The 21,454-nt window shown below is 43.0% G+C and overlaps 1 protein-coding gene across 2 annotated transcripts in view; it reads left to right on the forward strand.

Moving 5' to 3' along the window:
- The window catches only part of sema5ba (sema domain, seven thrombospondin repeats (type 1 and type 1-like), transmembrane domain (TM) and short cytoplasmic domain, (semaphorin) 5Ba), a 607,738-nt gene that overhangs the window by 519,138 nt on the left and 67,146 nt on the right, over positions 1–21,454 (forward strand). For both annotated transcript variants that reach the window (XM_073046134.1, XM_073046135.1), the window contains 2 exons: positions 6–149; positions 8,947–9,094. In XM_073046134.1, coding sequence (XP_072902235.1) covers positions 6–149; positions 8,947–9,094 — 292 coding nt within the window. The remainder of the gene's footprint in view (positions 1–5; positions 150–8,946; positions 9,095–21,454) is intronic.

Here is a 21,454-nt window from a genome sequence, read left to right on the forward strand (position 1 = left end):
CTAAGGAATGGAGGTTGGACTTCCTGGGCATCCTGGGCTCCGTGTAGTACCACCTGCGGAATTGGATTCCAGGTACGACAGCGTTCCTGCAGCAATCCCACGCCACGCTATGGAGGAAGAGTGTGTGTCGGACAAAGCCGGGAAGAGCGGTAAGGTTTACAAATTTCGTGAGGGAGGGAGGAAGGGAGGGGGAGAGAGAGAGGGAGAGAGAGAGAGAGAGAAGTAAGAAAAGAGGGGAGAAGTAGGAAAGAAAAGGGATGAGAGGCAGTGGTGACTGAAGGAAGAAGGGATAAGAGAAGCTGGGAGAGGAGAGATGGAATCAATGGATGGGATGGAATGAGATGGCAGAGAGAGAGAGGAGAAAGGAAGGGGAGGAGGGGATAGAGAGGTGGAGATAGGGAGAGATGAAGTGGAAATGGAGAAAAGAAAGTTGGTAGGGAAGAAATAAGAGAAAGAGAGATTCAGAGGACAAAGAGAAAGGCTGGGTGGGGAAGGAGAGGGGAAGAGAAGATTTGAGACAGTGGGCAGAGGAAAAAGACAGTCGCTCAATTGCATTAATTGTTCCTTTCGGTAGTTCTTGTTCACTACTGATTTATGTGAGTGAACAGAATTCATATCTGTGTCTTGCCATGGAATTGTGCCCACGGCCTTCACCCAGAGAATTGACTGATAGACTGATAATGCACAATCAGCAGGTTGGAGCTAAGAACTGCTTGAACACTCCCCCGGTTACTGCTGGTCTGACTATATTGGAAATGAAATTGGTTTATTATTGTCATATGCAGCAGTAAAAGCTTGTCTTACATACTGTTCATACAGATCAAATCGTTACAACAGTGCATTGTACAAGGTACAACAAGAACAGAATGCAGAATAAAGTGCAACAGCTACAGAGAAAGTGCAATGCAGACAAACAATGAGTGCAAGATCATAATGAGGTAGATTGTGAGGTCAAGAGTACATTTTATCAGACTAGGGAACCAGTTAATTGTTCTATAACAGCTAAAGAAGCTGGTGGTGCATGGCTTCTGTATCTTGTTCCCATTGGGAGGTGGGAGAATAATGAGTGTCCAGGGTGGGCAGGCCTCTGATTATGTCAGCTGTTCTACTGAGGCAGCAAGAAGTATCTAGTCAGAGTTTGTGGAGCAGGTCTGCTTTTGAGATATGTCGGGCTGTGTCCACAATCCTGCAGTTTCTTGCAGCCTCGTGCTTGATAGGATGCTTTCTCAGTAGTCGAAGACTAGTCAAATTCCTTTAGCTTCCTGAGGAAGTAGAGTTGTTGGTGTGCTTTTTTGGCCTTGGACCAGGTGATGTTCCCTCCTAGGAACTCGAAGCTTTCAACCCTCTCCACCTCAACACAGAAGCATGTATACCACCTCACCCTTTTGAAGTCAATGACCAACTCTAATGTTTTGATGGCATCGTTGTTGGCATGATACAATTTGTCTAAGTTCACTATCTGTTTCCTGTTCTCCAACTCATCATTATCTGAGATACAACCCATCATGATGTTGTTATCTGTAGACTGGTAGATGGATTTAGAGCAGATTCTGACCTCACCATTTTGCATGTACAGAGAGTAGGGTGGGGGGTGCTGAAGGTGCAATTTGTGGGGCTTCAGAATTTAGATTAATTATGGTGGAGATGTTGCTGCCACCAGAGGTCAGAGTATGTGTGCTTGTGAGATGGGTAAATGTTTGAATAATGTAAGTGGAGGCAGCTGTAAGATGGCAGTGTGTTTGTACGGAGGGGTCTTTACAGGGGCAACTTTAAATATTTATGACTGCAAGATATTGTTGGACTTTAAGAACTTCAAGTACTGCAGGTCTATGCCATCGGCGAGTTGCTCATTGGTGGAAGAGCTGTAGGAGATGGACTTGGTGTGGACCCTGTTGCATCGGCATTCTACCAGCGGGTGATTGTCCAAATCATTTTTTTTTGTGATTGCAAGATCCTGTTGGACATTGGTAATTTGGAATGCTGCAAGTCTGGTTCACTGGTTTATTGGCGGGACCGACGGGGGGAGCTGCGTGTCATTAGTTGCAGCATGGACTAGGCTTCCAGCCACAGCTGCCCAGGAGAGAGATGTCAGAGTTGGTGCCCTTTGGCAGTGTGGCTAGAAACCATGCTGGTGTCAGTGCTGCCCCCCAGTGTTCACTGGTGGAATGCAAGCCATCTTACCAACAACATTCATGGATTCAGGGACTTGGGCTATATTTCTTTGTGTGACTGCATGTTTACTGCTATCTTATTTGGGCTATATGTGCCTTGTGCTGTGTATGACTTTATTAGTTAGGTCTTTATTCTTTGGAGCATAGAAGGTTGAGGGGGGACTTGATAGAGGTATTTAAAATTATGAGGGGAATAGATAGAGTTGACGTGGATAGGCTTTTTCCATTGAGAGTAGGGGAGATTCAAACAAGAGGACATGAGTTGAGAGTTAGGGGGCAAAAGTTTAAGGGTAACACAAGGGGGAATTTCTTTACTCAGAAAGTGGTAGCTGTGTGGAACGAGCTTCCAATAGAAGTGGTAGAGGCAGGTTCGGTATTGTCATTTAAAGTAAAATTGGATAGGTACATGGACAGGAAAGGAATGGTGGGTTATGGGCTGAGTGCGGGCCAGTGGGACTAGGTGAGAGTAAGTGTTTGGCACGGACTAGAAGGGCTGAGATGGCCTGTTTCCGTGCTGTAATTGTTACATGGTTATATGGTTATATGACTGTTGGTACTGTGTTTTGCACCGTGGCCCCAAAGGAATGCTGTTTTGTTTGGCTGTATTCATGTGTGGTTGAATGATGACCAAACTTGAACTGGAACTTGTGATATCAAGGCTCTGAACCACAGATGAAAATAGTAGAACTGAAGTCATTTACAGCAACAATTGCTTAAAAAGGGTCTGAAGGATCATTGGGGACCCGAGTCACCCCAACCACAAACTGTTCCAGCTGCTACCATCTAGGAAACAGTACTGTAGCATAAAAGCCATGACCAACAGGCTCCGGGACAGTTCCTGGCCTTCTCCCAGTAACATTTGATGCCATGTCCATTCAAGAACCTTTCAATCTCTTCCTTAAATACAACCAATGACCTGGCCTCCACAGCTGCATGTGGCAACAAATTTCACAAATTCACCACCCTTTGGCTAAAGAAATTTCTCCACCTCTCTGCTTATCCTAAGACTGTGCCCTCCTGTCCTAGACTCTCCCACCATGGGAAACATCCTTTCCACATCTTCTCTGTCTAGACCTTTCAACATTCAAAAGGTTTCAATGAGATCCCCCCCTCATCCTTCTGAATTCCAGCGAGTACAGACCCAGAGCCATCAAATGTTCCACATATGATAACCCTTTCATTCCTGAAATCATCCTTGTGAGCCTTCTCTGGACCCTCTCCAATGCCAGCACAACTTTTCTAAGGTGAGGGGCCCAAAGCTCTTCACAAGACTCAAGGTAAAGCCTCAGCAGTGCCTTATAAAGCCTCAGCATCACATCCCTCTTCTTGTATTCTAGACCTCTTGAAATGAATGCTAACATGACATTTGCCTTCCTCACTACCGACTAACCTGCAAGTTGACCTTCAGCGTGTTCTGCACAAGGACTCCCAAGTCCCTTTGCATCTCAGATTCCCGGATTTTCTCCCCATTTAGAAATTAGTCTGCACATTTATTTCTACTACCAAAGTACATGACCATGCATTTTCCATCATTGTATTTCATTTGCCACTTCCTGGTCCGTTCTCCTAAACTGTCCAAGTCCTTCTGCATCCTACCTGTTTCCTCAACCCTACCTTTTATTCCCACTCACTGCCTCCTACCAATCAGCCAATGCTCTAACAATGTTAGTAATTTTTGTGTAAGGCAGAGAATGATAGGATCTTGATTGGTAAGGGGGTTAAGGATCACAGAGTGAAATTGGGAGAATGAGGTTGAAAAACAGAATCATCCATGATTGGATGGTGGTACAAACTCAATGTCCTGAATGGCCTAATTTTGCCCTCATGGAGCAGTGGCCAATTGGACATCAGAAGCTTGAGAAGACATAGCTCATTCAGGTCCGCTAATTGAGCAGAAAATGTAGCAACTCGTAGCAGTTTAGTGTTTGATCAGCAGCCAGTCAGCATTGGGGATTGATTGGCAAAAACAAATTAAAGTAAGGCATGGGCAAGTGGAGCGGCCATCATTGGAGTGGTCAGAATTAGAGTGGGGATTTTGAGGCTATAGCTCTTCGAGGATTCAGCAAGGAGAGGCAAAAATATCTGTAGGTGAAATTGTGGGGAATTTCTTTCCCCCCACAAGTTATTGTGTTTCCTTCTTTGTATTTGCTCAGTTAGAACAGTAGCGATGTCATGCAGGATAGTGGAATGCTCCTGTTGAGGGATGTGGGAAGGCAGGGAGACCTCCAGTGTCTCTGATGTGTTCTCTTGTGAGAATTGGATCCAGTTTCAGTTTCTAACACTCTGCGTTAAGGAGTTGAAGCTGGAACTGGATGAACTCCAGATCATTTGGGAGCTGAGAGAGGGTGTATATAAAGGGAGAGGGAGAGGGGAGGGGGAGGGGGGAGAGGGGGAGGGGAGGGGGAGGGGGTGAGAGAGAGAGAGAGGGAGATATACACACACCCAAGGTGCAGGACATGGGAAACTGAGTGACTGTCAGGAAGGGGAAAAGGGTTAAACAGCCAGTGCTGAGTACCCATGTAGCCATCCCCCTCAACAGCACTTTGGATACTGATGGGGGACCGGGGCGCAGGGATGACCTAGCAGAGGAAAGTCACAGTGCTCAGGTCTTTGGCACTAAGTCTGCTTCTGAAACTCAGAAGTAAAGGGGGAAGGGTGATGAAGCAAGCTGTGGTGATAGGGAATTCATTAGTGAGGGGAACAGAAAGGAGGTTCTGTTGATGAGAACGAGCTTCTCAGATTGTATATTACCTCCTGGGTGTCATGGTCCATAATCGAGTCCTCTGCATTCTAAGTGAAGGGGGAACAGCCAGAGGTCATGGTCCATTTAGGTACCAATGATATACAGTAGGTAGGAAGAGTGAAGAGATTCTGAAAGGTTCTAGGTGCTAAGTTAAAGGGCAGGATCTCTGTGGATGTGATCTCAGGATTGTCATATGCTAGAGAAGCCAGAAGTAAGAAGATTACACAGTTTAACATTAAGGAGTTGGTGTAGAAGGTAAGGCATCATATTTTTGGATTATTGGGCTCTCTTCCAGGGAAGATGGGACTTTGACAGAAGAGACAGTTTGCACCTGAACTGGAAGGGGACAAAGATCCTAGCTGCAAGGTTTTCTAGTGCTGCATGGGGCAGGGGTGGTTAAAATAGAGTTTCAGAGGGATGGCAACCAGAGTACCAGAACAGATAGTGGAGGTTGAGGAGCCAGATGTTAAGACCTCAGACAAAATCAGGAATCAAAAGGTTGAGCATGAAGCAACTGATGTTCTGAGCTGTGTATATTTCAATGCAAGAAATATTGTATTAAAGGCAGATGAGCTTAGTGTATGGATCAGCACATGGAATTATAATATTTTATTGCCATTAGTGAGACTTTTTGCAGGAGGGGAGGACTTGGATCTCAATGTTCTGGTGTTTTAGATGCGACAGAGTGGGAGGGATAAGGGTGGTATTGCTAGTCAGGGAAAATATCACAGCAGTGCTCCGTCAGAACAGACTGGAAAAATCATCTAGTGAGGCTTTCTGTGTGGAACTGAGGTATACGAAAGGTATGACCACATTAATGAGGCTATATTATAGACCAATAGTCCGCAGGATTTAGAGAAACAAAGAGATTGCAGTTTGCTGCAAGAAACATAAGATAGTTATAGTAGGTGATTTTCACTTTTCACATATTGACTGGGGCTCCCATACTGTAAAAGGACTAGATGGAATAGAGTTTGTCAAATGTGTTCAGGAAAGTTTCCTTAATCATGTCGTGGAAGTCCAGACGAGAGAGTGTGCAATACTTTGTGTTCTATAAGGGAATGTAAAAAGGCAGGAGACAGAAGTTTGTATATGGGAACGCTTTGCATCCAGTGATTACAATGCCATAATTTTCAATGTAAGTATGCAAAAAGATAGGTCTGGTCCATGGGTGGAGATTCTAAATTGAAGAACAGCCAATTTTAATGGCATCAGATATGGCAAGTGTGGATTGGGACAGTTCGTTATCTGGCAAAGGTGTACATGTCTTCAAAAATTAAATTTTGAGAGTGCAAAACTTGTATGTGCCTGTCAGAATAAAAGGCAAAGATAACAGGTGTAGGGGATCTTGGTGTTCAAGAGCTATTGAGGCCCTGGTTAAGAAAAAAAATGAAGGTGCATCGCAGGTATAGGCAGATTGGAACAAATGAGTTAATTATGCAGTCATGGGAGGAGAATTAGGCCATTCAGCCCATCGAATCTGCTCCACGATTCCATTCTGGCTAATCCCAGATCCCACTCAACCTATTCTTCACTGTGGAAGACCTACCTTGGTTGGTCCAACTGAATTGCAACACCTCACACTTGACTGCATTAAATTCCATCTGCTATTTTTTCAGTCCATTTTTCCAGCTGGTCCAGATCCCACTGCAAGCTCTAATAGTCTTCCTTGCTAGCCACTACACCCACAATCTTGACGTCATCCTCATTTGTTATCCACATTATCAACCAGATAGTTAACATAGATGACATACAACGAAGGACCAGATCCCTGTGGCAATCCACTAGTTCCAGGCCTCCGGTCAGTGAGGCAACCCTCTACTATCACTCTCTGGCTTCTCCTGCAAAGCCCATGTCCAATCAAATTTACAACCTCATCCTGAATGCTGACTGATTGAACCTTCTTGACCAACCTCCCATGTGGGGCCTTGTCTAATGTCTTGCTTAAGTCCATGCAGACAACGTTCGCTGCCTTGCCTTCATCAACTTTACTGGTAACTTCCTCGAAAACCTCCATAAGATTGGTTAGGCACTATCTATCATGTATATTTTTATAGGATTTGCCTCATCTTCTATATTGCAAGGAATAAAGACCTGTCCAAGCCAACCTCTCCCTGTAAATCTGGCCCTCTAGTCTTGGCAACATCCTTGTAAAGTGTTTCTGCGCTCTTTCCAGTTTAACCAGATCTTTCCTATTACAAGGTGACTAAGTTGTACACCATATTCCATGCAGCTTCATCAACCGTATATATGACTGCAACATAATGTCCTAACTCCTAAGCTCGGTGCCCTGACCAATGAAGGCCAGTGTGCCAAACATCTTTTTTTGACCTTCCTGTCTATCTGTGATGCTGCTTCAGATTCAGATTTCATCTGTGATGCTGCTTCAAATATCATACATTTGCGTTAACAACCAACATAAAGTAAGGATGTGGTGGGGGAAGCCCACTAGTGTAACCACGTATTCAGGTGCCAACATAGCATGCCCACAATGTTCAGCAGGCCACCTAGAGGCCTCTGGGTCTCCAGTGGACTTGCAGATCCTGCACTTTGGCCATTAGGGCTTGACTTCCAGACTTCCAATCGACCGCGAGCTTCAAATTCGTATCGACCCTAAGCACCCCAAATTCGAATCCTTGAACTCCAGACTCGTCAGTGACAGGACCCTAAACTCCAGGTCTTGAATTCCATTCTCTGGGTGCATTAAAGAATTTTTTATGACCTCACTGGTTTAAAATGCTTTAAAGATCTTTTTAACATCACACAGACATGGGCTAAGTTAGGTGTCCAGAAAGTGGAAACCATTCTTATTAACCCTAATGCTGCAGTACTGGATGTCAAGGTCACCACTGCTGCAGGAACTCACCTAATCTCAGCTTCTCAGAGTATAGAACAGCACATGGGAAGTGAACCATACATTAATCTTCAGCCGTGGACTGATGATCTACAACTATGAGATCAAATTCCAGGGCCTCTGGGGAATCTGAATTCAATTAGTTAAATGATGTGGAGGTAAGATCGAGTAAAGTAGCTATGGATTGTCATTAAAACCCCACTAATATATTACTGTTCTTCAGAGATGAAAGTCTGCAATCTTCCCATGGATATGTGAGACAATGCAGAATGGGATTGAGTCTATACCATTCTCTGAAATTTATTTTATTTTATTTAAGCATACAGCGGAAGCAGACCCTGCCAGGCCAGCACTCCTGCACCAGCCATTACACTCAAGTGAATAATTAACCTACAAACCTGTATGTCTTTGGAATGTGGGAGGAAACCCATGCAGTCACAGGGAGAGTGTACAGACTGGTGGAAGTGAATATGGTTTGCTGGCACCAGAAGCTTTATGCTAACTATACCACTTCAAATGGTCCAGAGGGATAATTTGCAGGACCATAAATGCAGTGTTGCTAAGGAGTCATAGTCTGAATCATTTATTATCAAATGACTCCCATGATGTGAGATTTGTTCTTTTGCGGCAAAGCACTATAAATTACAAAATAAATAAATAGTGCAAAGAAAAAGGAATAAGTAACCTCATGTTCATGGGTTCATGGACAATTGTAAAATCTGATGGCTGAGAGGAGCTGTGGGTCTTCAGGCTCCTATACTTCCTTCCTGATGGTAATAAGGAGATAGGGCAGAAATGGCTAATATGAAAGGCATAATTTTTAAGGTGGTTGGAGGAAAATATAGGGGGTGGGGAGCCTGAGACAAGTTTTTATGCAGAGTGGTGAGTACATGAAATGCCCTGCCAGGGGTAGTTGTACAGGCAGATATTTTAGGGGCATTTAAAAAACTCATGGAGGATTAAAAAAAACAGAAGGGCTATATCTGAAGGAAAGGTTAGATTGCTCTTAGAGTAGGTTAAAAGGTCAACACAACATCAGGAACCAAAGGGCCTGTACTGTGCAGTAATAGCCCATGTTCCAAACTAAATTAGAGGCTGAGCCATTGTTAGCATCCATGAGATTTATGGAAAGCAAGGTTTAAAATGCAATTTGTAAAATCAGTCTCCTTCCTTTTCAGGTTTTGCAATGAGAACACTGCCTGTCCATCGCCCATCTTCTGGTCCAGTTGGGGCCCATGGACCAAATGCAGTGCTGACTGTGGTGGAGGGATGCACCTGAGACAGAGGACCTGCCAAAATGGGAACACCTGCCCAGGTTGTGCTGTGGTACGTAGCAAGGACCTCCTCAGTGGAAAATGTTCAATCTATCATTGTCCAGCCACCTCTCCACCAATCCCATCCCCTGAACCTCAGCTGCTGGGAAAGCAAGGCCGTAGACTGGGTGCCAGGAGTAGTCAGCAAGAAAATGGACTAAGATATTGGTTGAGGAAGTAAAATCACCATCTCGCTAGGACCTTTCAACATGTCCAATTGCTCTAATAGAAACATAGAAAACCTACAGCACAATACAGGCCCTTCAGCCCACAAAGTTGTGCTGAACATGTCCCTACCTTAGAAATTACTAGGGTTACCCATAACCCTCTATTTTTCTAAGCTCCATGTACCTATCCAAAAGTCTCTTAAAAGACCCACCACCACCGTTTCCGGCAGCCCATTCCATGCGCTCATCACTCTCTGCATAAAAAACTTACCCCTGACATCTCTGTACCTACTCCCCAGCACCTTAAACCTGTGCCCTCTTGTGGCAACCATTTCAGCCCTGGGAAAAAGTCTCTGACTATCCACACGATCAATGTCTCTCATCATCTTATACACCTCTATCAGGTCACCTCTCATCCTCTGTCGCTCCAAGGAGAAAAGGCTGCGTTCACTCAACCTGTTTTCATAAGGCAACATCCTTGTAAATCTCATCTGCTCCCTTTCTATGGTTTCCACATCCTTCCTGTAGTGAGGCGACCAGAACTGAAGTGCATTCAAAGAGATGTATAATCTATTTTATAGGACAAACATTTAAGGCAGGGAATAAAAGGTTCTTAATTAGTAAGGGAGTTAAGCGTTATAAGGAGAAGGTGAGAGAACAGAGTTGAAAAAAATATCAGTCATGATTGAACGGCGGTGCAGACTAAATGGGCAAATGGCCTAATTCAACTTCTGTATCTTATGCTTTTACACTGGCAGCAAAATGGTCTTTTGTTTTAAGAGATAAAGCATGGTAACAAGCCCTTCCAATGCTCAGTTGCACCCATGTGATCCAATAACCAAGTAGCTTTTACATCTTTGGAAGGTGGAAGGAAACCATAGTCATGGGGAGAAAACCTAAGAACTCCTTACAGACAGTGACAGGAATTGAGCTAGGATCACTTGCGCTGAAATAGAGTTATGCAAACTGGTACAGTATGGTTGGCTGGATACCTTCCTTGTGGTGAGATGGGACATGTAGACTCATCTCCCTCTATTTTAATTTAGAACATGGAGCATTGCAGCACAGTACAGGCCCTGAAACCCACCATGTTGTGTTGATCTTCTAATCTACTCTAAGAGCTCCCTCCCCCTCCCCTTCTCTCTCTGTATCTATCTCTCTATCTCTCTCTCTCTTTCTCTCTCTGTATCTGTTTCTCTATCTCTATCTCTCTCTTTCTCTCTCTGTATCCCTCTCTCTATCTATCTATCTCTATCTCTTCATCTCTCTATCTCTCTCTCTCTCTCTCTCTTTTTTTCTTTCCATACACTTTCAGGAACAGGTCAGCTATCCTATCATTGCAGTTGGCTCTTGTTTATGGTTGTTAGACAAAGACCTACACTTCTCATGGGCTTGACAATGTCTCCCCTCCCAGCAGAGAACTCTGTCTGTTCCTGGACCAATCCCATGGAACTGTAAGAGATACCTTGACTTCCATTTCATAGGAACTAACCACCTCTGTTCAGGCAAATCTGTGTTGGATTTTGATATTCAAACCTGACCCGAAAGGTTTTAAGTTTGGAATTTTGGCCTTTATTCATCTAAAATAAGAACGATGCGATTTAAGGAAGAAAATACAGAGAAGTCAGGTCGCTAATCATGTGGGGATGTCTGTAATGAATCCACACTTCCGTTCTGGGGAATGTGTAATAAACCCAAGAAAGCAAAAGTGAAAGGATCTTTGAGGAAGTGCTGGCGGAATTCTAAAAACACATCCATTATAAAAATGTGCTGGATTGGATAGTAAAGGTTAGCGATGTTTTCTGGGAGAAGAGAAATTGATACAACAGGGAGTTGTTCTGGAATATTGTTCCCAAGATCTTTGCTAAACCTGTTTGAACTTTTACATTTAAGGAAACTAGAATGCTTTTACACATAGATTACCTATAAGTAAGATTTTTATGAAACCTACATTCTTTTTGAAATAGCACACACAAATTGCTGCAGGAACTCAGTAGGTCTTGCAGCATTTATGGAAATGAATGAACAGTTGATGTCTTGGGCTGAGACCCTTCTTCAGAAACACTTCTTTTTAAAAACTTTTTGATAGAGCGGTATGAATTCTCAGTACAATATACAGTATTTGCAAATGAGAAGGAAACAGAATGTTGTTTTAAAAGAATACCCCACGCCCTCCAGTCTTCTCCTATCATTTTGCATTTTCCCCTCTCCCTCCTACTTTCAAGTCTCTTACCATCTTTCCTTTCAGTTAGTCCTGACGAAGGGTCTCGGCCCGAAACGTCGACAGTGCTTCATCCTCTAGATGCTGCCTGGCCTGCTGCGTTCCACCAGCATTTTGTGTGTGTTGCTTGAATTTCCAGCATCTGCAGATTTCCTCGTGTTTGCCTTTTAAAAGAATAAAGAGGTTTTTGGGAGGGCATGATGCAAATTATATATTATGCAATAAAATCTCATATCTATATGTACAACTTAATCAGCCATTTTGACTTGAATCCTACACTTGTATTTTTCCCATAATAATTCAAAACTCAGAAACAACAACTGTTTGAAGTTAAACATGAAATGGACTAAGTAGAAACAGAGTGACATTCAGTTGGCTCTTGTTTATAATTGTTGGACAAAGACCTACACATTCATTTTCAGATCTACTTATCACACACACACTCAGTGGCCACTTAATTAGATACACGTATACACCTGCTTGTTGATGCAAATATCTAATCAGCCAATCATGTGGCAGAAACTCAATGCATAAAAGCATGCAGATGTGGTCAAGACCTTCAGCTGTTGTTCAGGCCAAACATCAGAATGAGAAAGAAATGCGAAGAAGTGACTTTGGCCGTGAAATGATTGTTGGTTCCAGATGTGCTGGTTTGAGAATCTCAGAAACTGTTGATCTCCTGGGATTTTTACACACAACAATCTCTAGAGTTTGCAGAGAGTGGTGCATGAAACAAAAAAACAACATCCAGTGAGCTGCAGTTCAGAGGATGAAAATGCCTTGTTCATGAGAGAAGTCGGAAGAAAATGGGCAAACTGGTTCAAGCTGACAGGAAGGTAACTCAAGTAACCACGCATTACAATAGTGGTGTGCAGAAGAGCATCTCTGAATGCACACTTTGAACCTCGAAGTGAATGGGCCACAGCAGCAGAAGACCACAAACATCCACCCTGTACTGAAGGTACCTAATAAATGGCCATTGAGTGTACCTCAAAACATACAGTGAAATATGTCATTTACTTTGGCAACCCACACACCCAAAGATGTGCTGTGGTAACCTGAAAGTGTTGCACAAATTTCGGCACTTGCCTAGTACACACGCTCATCTGTTCATGAGTCAGTCATAGAGAGAAAGAAAACAGTTTATGTGCTTGACCTTTCATCAGAACTGGAAATAGATAATAAAGCAAGTGGCTTTTGGAAGAGTAGAGCAGGGCAAGTGAAAAGGTGAAGGGAAGGGAAGATCAAATGAGATGTTGCATCCAGGTGAAAAGGCAGGAGTGCAGAGAAAGTTTACAAGGATGTTGCCAGAACTTGAGGACCTGAACTACAGGGAAAGTTTGAAAACGTTAGGACTTTATTCCCTAGAGCTTAGAAGAATGGTAAAAGATTTAATAGAGATATACAAGATCATGAGGGTTATAGATAGGGTAACTGTGAGCAGGCTTTTTCCACTCAACGTGGGTGAGACTAGAACTAGAAGTCATGGGTTAAGGGTGAAAAGTGAAATGTTTAAGGGAAACATTTAGGGGGAACTTCAGAGGCTGGTGAGAGTGGGAATAAGCTGCTAGTGGAAGTGGTGGATGTGGGTACGATTTCAACATATAAGAGAAATTTGGATAAGTATACAGACAGGAGGGGTGTGGAGGGCTATTGCCCATAGGTGAGTTGATAGAATAAGGCAGAATAATAATTTGGCATTCACTAGGTGGGCCAAAGTGCCTGTGTCACCTTCCTGTCAGCTTGAACCAGTCTCACCATTCTCCTCTGACCTCTCTCATTAACAGGGTGTTTTCGCCCACAGAATTTCCACTCACTGGATGTATTTTGTTTTTCATACCATTCTCTAGACTGTTGTCTGTGAAAATTCCAGGAGATCATTAGTTTCTGAGATACTTACAACAATACAAGTATGCCTGGCACCAACAATCATTCCACGATCAAAGTCACTTAGATCACATTTCTTCCCCAATCTAATGTTTGGTCTGAACAACAGAAACTATTGTTCATATGTGCGTGCTTTTGTGCATTGAATTACTGCCCCATAATTGGCTGATTATCTATTTACATTAACTAGTAGGTGTACCCAATAAAGTGGCCACAGAGTCGATCAACACTCTAATTAAATAAAAACAGGTACTAGAATTGCTGATGATCTGACATTTCTGAATTCTATATTGAGACACCATTAAGGTGTCTTGGCATAATGATTTTCCGGTATAATTCCAATGTTCACATTCACAAGAGGATTTGCCCTTCTAAACTGGCTTCTGTTTGTATTCTAGTCACATTCTATGCAAATTGCTTTTTGATAGTTTTTCATTTGCCATTTTTCTTCAGTAATTGAAATGTCAAATGTTCCAAATAAAGGATTAACCAAATTATAAAAATGACTTCTTTTGCAACAATGCGATTACATATATTCATTGAATTTCCTTTTGAATCTTTTCGTGCCTTCATTAGCATCTTAAATTGCAGGTATTAGCAACCACAGAAAGATTATCCTTGGATTTGATATTTGAATTTCAAATTGTATTTAATTTCTTTGAATCATACTGAAACTTAACATAATACAGAATGAGGTGATTTGATCAAAAGACCATAAGACAAAGGAGCAGAATTAAGCCATTTGGCCCATCAACTCTTCTCCACCAATCCACCTTGGCTGATTTATTATCCCTCTCAACCCTGTTCTGCTACCTTCTCCCTGTAACCTTTGACCTCCTGATTAAACAAGAGCCCATCAACCTGTGCCTTAATTATACCCAGTGACTTGGCCCACATGGCCATCTGTGGTATGAATTTCACAGATTCACCACCTTTTAGAAAAGAAACGTTTTCCTCATCTCTGTTCTAAATGGATGTTACTCTATTCTCAGGTGTGATCTCTGGTCATAGACTCCACCACTGTAGGAAACATCCTCTCCATGTCCATTGTATCTAGGCCTTTCAACCTTCAATAGGTTTCAATGAGACCCCCTTCATTCTTTAAAACTCTAGTGAATACAAGCCCAGAGTCATCAAACACTCCTCATATATTAACTCTTTAATTCCTTGGATCATTCTCGTGAACCTCTTCTGGACCCTCTCCAATGCCAGCACATCTTTTCTTAGATAAGGGGCCCAAAACTTCTCCCAGTACTCCGAGTGCGATCTGACCAATGCCTCAGCCTTACATCCTTACTTTTATACGTTTATATTCTAGTCATCTTAAAATTGGCTGGCTGGTGGCAGCGCCGGACTTTGGAATGAAGGCTCCTAAGTTCGAATCCAGCCGGCTCCCTTGCACGCTTTCCATCCGTGCTGGGTTGAGCGTTGAGCTAGCAACTCGGCCTCGTAAAAACAAGAAAGCCTGCTAAAAAAACGCCATCATGATGGCGTGCCGATGACTCCACTCAGAGTTAAGGGCTTTCTTCTTCTTTCTTCTTCCTCTTAAAATGAATGCTAACATTTTGTCTTCCTTACCACCAAATCAACCTGCATGTTCACATATCATGGACAAGCAACACACACAAAATGCTGGAGGAACTCAGCAGGCCAAGCAGCATCTATGGTAAAGAGTACAGTTGATGTTTTGGGCTGAGACCCTTCAGTGGGACTAGAGAGAACAAGCTGAGGAGTAGATTTAAGAGTTGGGGGGTGGGGAGAGAAACGCAAGGTGATAAGTGAAACCTGAAGGGTGGTGGATGAAGTTGGGAAGTTGATTGGTGAAAGAGATACAGGGCTGGAGAACTGGAGAAGGAGTAGTCTAATAGAAGAGGACAGAAGGCCATGGAAGAAAGAAAAAGGGGGGAGGAGCACCAGAGGAAAGTGATGGGCAGGGCAAGGAGATTAAGGTAAGAGAGAGAACAGGAGATGGGGAATGGTGAAGTGGGGCAAGGACTCCACATATTATGATGTCTTGCATGAGGACTCCACAAATCCAATTACACCTCTGATTTTTGAATTTTTCCCTGATTAGAAAATAGTGTATGTCTTTATTCCTTTTACCAAAGTGCATGACCGTGCACTTCCCTACACTATATTCTGTCTGCCACCTCTTTGCCTATTCTCCCAATCATCTAAATCTTTTTGCGGACTCCCTGTTTCCTCAACACTACCCACCATGTAAGATACACTCATATGGATAAGATACACTTAGCTTTGTATCATCCACAAGCATGAAAATAATCAGTCCCAACACTGACCCGTGTGGAACACCACTAGTCACCAGCAGCCAACCAGAACCAGCTCCCTTTATTCCCACTCTTTGCCTTCTGCCAGTCAGCCAATCCTCTATCCATGCTAGTATCTTTCCTGTAATACCATGATTTCTTATCTTGTTAAACAGCCCCATGTGTGGCACCTTGTCAAAGGCCTTCTGAAAATCCAAGTACACAACATCTACTGATTCTCCTTTGTCTATCCTGCCTGGCATGTCCTCAAAGAATGCCAACAGATTTGCCAGGCAAGATTTCCCTTTAAGAAAATCATGTTGACTTTGGCCTATTTTAATATGTGCCTCCAAGTACCCTGAACCCCATGGCCTATAATTCCCTTTCTTTTGCCTCTCTCCCTTATAAAGTGTGGAGTGGCATTTGCAATTTTCCATTCCTCTAAATCATTCCAGAATCTAGTGATTTTGGAAGATCACTACTAATACCTCCACATCTCTTTAGCTACATTATTTCAGAACCTGGGCTGTACACCATCTGGTCCAGGTGATTTATTTACCTTAAGACCTTTCAGCTTCCCAAGCATCTTCTCCTTAGTAATAGCAGTTATGTTCACTTTTGTCCCCTGACGCAATCAGATTTCTGGTACACTGCCAGTGTCTTCTATAGTGAAGACTAAAGCAAAATACTTATTAAGTTTGTCTCCCATTCCTTTGTATTGGAAAATAATTATGCCAAGATGTCTCAATGCTGAATTCAGAAATGTCAGATTATCAGCAAATCAGAAATGGCACAGCTCAAGATTTTTGCACACACTGGTCATTACAAATTAGAGGGACCATTGGAACACATGGTTATTTGAGTTACTGTTGCCTTCCTGTCAGCTTCAACAGTCTGACCATTCTTTTCTGAGTTCTCTCATTAACAAGACTTTTTTGCCCATTCAACTTGCACTCACTAGATTTTTTTGATTTTTTTGCACCATTCTCTGTAAACTCTAGAGACTATTGTGTGCGAAAATCCCAGGAGATCAGCAGTTTCTGAGAAACTCAAACCACTCACCTGAACCCAACAATCATTCCACAGTCAAAGACACTTAGATCACATTTCTTCACTATTCTGATGTTCGATCTGAACAACAATTGAGCCTCTTGGTTCATATGTGCAAGCTTTCATGCATTGAGTTATTGCCCCATAATTGGCTGATTATCTATTTACATTAACGAGTAGGTGTACAGGTTGGGATAAGGCCACTCTTAGGTTGGAGCAACAACACCTTATATTCCATTTGGGTACCCTCCAACCTTTTGGCACAAACATCGATTTTTCAAACTTCCTGTGTTGCCTGCCCCCCCTCACCCTTTCCCATTCCTTTGTCCCTCTCTCATGATATCTCCCAGTCCACCCATTGCCACCTTCTGGTGATCCTCCCCCCCCCATCGTTTTTTCGTTCTTCCATGGCCTTCTGTCTCTCTCACCAATCACCTTTCTAGCTCTTTGCATCATCCCTCCCCCTCCAAGTTTCACCTTTCATCTGTTGTTTCTCTCCCCTCCCCCAACTTTCAAATCTCCTCCTCAGCTTTATTTCTCCGGTCCTGCTGAAGGGCTTCGGTCCGAAACGTTGACTGCATTTTTTCCGTTGATTTTTTCTCGGTCTGCAGATTTTCTCTTGTAGGTGTACAGGTGTACCCAATAAAGTGGCCACTGAGTCTATAAACACTCAAATTAAACAACAACATGTGCATACTGAACTTTAACTGCAAGTAAACTTGACGATATTTTTAAGGATGATACACCATTCTGCTTTATAAGAAATAGCAGTTCTTTTGTGCTTCATGCTCTTTGCTTCTTTGCAATTCGACAGTGAATCAATAATTTCTTCAATAAAAACAGTATAAATAAGCAGGTTCTAAAATCTGCAGACAAATCATCACAAACTCCATGTTGTCAACACTGTCTGCATCAGAAACTGGAAAAGGAAAAGTGATTGTGTATGATCATGAAATATACTTAACATGCCAACGGGGTAGAGGGTGACAACATCTGGTGCACAGTTTAAATTTATTTATGCACTAGCATCAAAAGATGTGTGCGCGAGCACACATGCACACCTTAGAGGGAGCATTGCTTACAACAGCAACATTTCAAACCTTGAAGTGGATGGGCTACAGCAGCAGAAGATCATACGGGTTCCTCTCCTGTCCCTAATAAAATCCTATTGTACGTATTTTCCCTGCTGACGGACAATTATGTCAAGAAAAGCTGAAAGAAAGAATTTCCCTGAGCAGTGACAACAGGAAATAGTAGTAATAGATTTGTTAATTAGAGGGGATTAACAAACATTAATTTCACTCAGTGACTGGGAGAAGTTCAGGCCTCAAGGAGGCAAAAATCCTCAGCCTATTTGAGAAGTATTTGGATGTGAATTTTAAAAGGTGTAACTTGATTGGTCAGGTATAGACCAAAACTAGGCTCTGGGATAACGGGTTCCCCAAGGACTACATCTGCAGGAAGTTCACCCAATTTCATCCCCTGACTGACAAGGTTAAGGAACTGGAGCTGGAGCTGGATGCACTAAGTACCTTCAGGGATGCAGAAATCCTTGTAGACAAGACTTTAACTGAGGTGGTCACATCCAATGTGTAGGCTTCAGGTAGTAGGTGGGTGACCAGCAGGAGAAGTAAGGGTATAAACAGTTAGTGCAGGGTTCCCCTGTGGCCATTCACTTTCCATCTGCTAACCTGTCAGGACACGGCAACAGCAGCCAGACAGTGGCATTGTGGCCAGCTCTGAGCTTCAGCAGGGAAGGATAAAGTCAGGTAAAGTCAAGTGATAAGAAATTCACACAAAATGCTGGTGGAACACATGACCTAGCCTGCTGCATTCCAACAGCATTTTGTGTATGTTGCTTGAATTTCCAGCATCTACAGATTTCCTCGTGTTTGATAAGAAACTCAGTAGTTTGAGGAACAGACATGAAACTTTGTGGTCCAAAAGAGATGCCAGGATGGTGTGTTGTCTTCCAGGTGTTAGGGTCAAGGATGTCTCAGAATATTCTCAAGAGGAAGGGTGAGCAGCCAGAGGTCATGGTGCACATTGGCACCAGTGACATAGGTAGAGAGGGGGGAAGAGGTCCTATGCAGTGAGAATAGGGAGTTAGGGAAGAGGCTGCAGAGCAGAATCTCCAAGGTAGTAATCTCCAAATTACTCTCAGTGCCACATGCTAGGCAGAGCAGGATAGGATGAATGAGTGGCTGTGCATCAGTGCAGGGTTCAGATTTCTGGATCATTGGGATCTCTTCTGGGGAAGGTATGACCTGTATAAAAGGACGAGTTACTCCTGAATATCCTTGCGGCAGATTTTCTAGAGCTGTTGGGGAGGGTTTAATCTAAATTGGCAGATGGTTGGAAATCAGAGTGATAGGGCTGAGGATGGGGCAGTTGGTATACAAGTAAGATGCAGTGAGACTGAGAAAAGACTGCAAGGGCAAGATTGCAGTTAGTGGGATAAGTTGAAGTATAACATGGAGGCAAATCAAAAAGTTTGATGAATACAAGAAAAGGTGTTATATTTGAATGCATGCAGTATATAGGATAAGGTAGTGCATTTTGAGATTGGTACGTGTGACATGGGCATCACTGAGTCATGGCTGAAAGAAGATCACAGTTCGGTGCTTATCATCTAAGGACACACATTGTATTGAAAGAACAGGCAGGTATTCAGAGGGGGTGAGGTGGCTTTGTTGGTAAAAAAAAATGAAACAAAATCGTTAGAAAGAAGTGACGAAGGATCAAAAGATGTAGATACCTTGTGCATAGAGTTCAAAAACTGTACGGGTAAAAAGACCATGATGGGAATTATATACAAACCAGGATATGGGATACAAATTACATTGGGAGATAGAAAAAGGCAATATTACGAGTCATGGGAATTTCAATATACAGGTATATGGGGAAATCAGGTTGGTGCTGGAACCCAAGAGATGGAATTTGTAGAATGCCTAGCATGTAGAGATTTTTTTTAATGCCAACTTGCATTTGAACCCATTATGGGAAAGACAATTTTGGATTGGGTTGTGTGTAATTAACCAGATTTGATTAAGGAGCTTAACATAAAGGAAGCCTTCGAAGGCAGTGCTCATAATTTAATAGAATTCACTCTGCAGTTTGAGATGGAGAAGGTAAAGTCAAATATATCAGTACTACAGTGGAGTAAAAGAATTACAGAGGCATGGGAGAGCAGCTGGCCAAAGTTGATTGAAAGGAGATATGAGCAAGGATGATGGCAGACAGGAAGAGCTTGTGTTTCTGCAGGCAATTCGAGAGGTGCAGTGTAGATACATTCCAAAAATGCAGAGGGAGAATGGGGCAACTGTGCCCGGCAAGAGAAGTCAAAAACACCATAAAAGGAAAGGAGGCAGCATAATAGGTATCCGTTAGACTCGAGAGACCATGGATTTGTGCCTTGGAAAGTTTCCAGGGCGCAGGCCTGGGTAGGGTTGTATGGAAGACTGGCAGTTGCCCATGCTGCAAATCTCCCTTCTCCACGCCACCAATGTTGTCCAAGGGAAGGACAAGGGCCGATACAGCGTGGCACCGGTGTCGTCGCAGTGTGTAGTTAAGTGCCCTGCTCAAGAACTCAACAAGTTGCCTTAGCTGAGGCTCAAACAAGCGACCTTCAGATCACTAGACCAATGCCTTAACCACTTGACCAAGTGCCAACACAGGCGGCATATAATATAACAAAAATTAGTGGGAAGTTAAGATTGGGAGGCTTTTAAAAGTCAACAGTAAAGAGAGAAAAGGTAAGCAAGATAATAATATAAGCGAGGATAGAAGAATTTTTTCAGATATATGGGGGTGATTGATAAGTACATGGCTTAAGGTAGAAGGAGTCAATTTTAGAAAACCCAGCAGATCTATTTTTCAACATAGTCCCCCCCCACCCCCTACATTTACACACTTAGTCCAGCGGTCATGGAGCATACGGATCTTGGACCTGCAGAAAGTGTCCACAGATGGGTGATTGATAAGTTCGTGGCCTAATGTAGAAGGAGATGAGTTGTACAGCTCTTGTTACATTCACATGCAGGTCAACTCTTTGAGTGATTATGCAGAAAGTTTGAAGTTCATAACTCATCTCCTTCTACCTTACTTATTAATCACCTTTGCTGTGGACACTTCTTGGAGGTCCAGGATCCATATGCTCCACGACCCCTGGACTAAGTGTGTAAACGTAGGGGGGACTATGTTGAAAAATAAATGTGCTAGATTTTCTAAAATGGTCGCCTTCTACCTTAGGCCACGAACTTATCAATCACCCCTCGTATAAAGAGTAAAAAAACAGGTGAGAGTGGATATCAAGCCACTGAAAAATTACACTGGAGAGGAGGTAATGGGGTCAAAGTGCATGATCTCCCACTCCACAGTCAAGTCCCAACAGGGTCCACTGTCTTTTTAAACCCGGCGCGTAAAGTTCATAAGGAACTGTCTCCAACTCACTCCACAATCTCCTACTCCATGGCTGAGTGTACAACCCTCTACAGCCAATTGTGACCTTGTATATCCGTACCAGGCAGTGACACAACTAGTCAGAATGCTCTGCATTTGTGGACATTTGCAAGACTCTTTGATGACATATTGTATCTCCTCAACTCCAAATGAAGTAAAGCTGTTGGTGTGCCTTCATTTGATTGCATCTCAATGTGTTAGGCCCAGGTTAGATCCTCTGAGACCTTTTACACCCAGGAACTTGAAACTACTCACCCTTTCCACCACTGACCCCTCAGTGAGGATTGGTATGCATTCGCCTGGCTTACTCTTCCTGAAGT

This window comes from Hemitrygon akajei, chromosome 5 (assembly GCF_048418815.1).
Source record: "Hemitrygon akajei chromosome 5, sHemAka1.3, whole genome shotgun sequence".
Taxonomy (NCBI): domain Eukaryota; kingdom Metazoa; phylum Chordata; class Chondrichthyes; order Myliobatiformes; family Dasyatidae; genus Hemitrygon; species Hemitrygon akajei.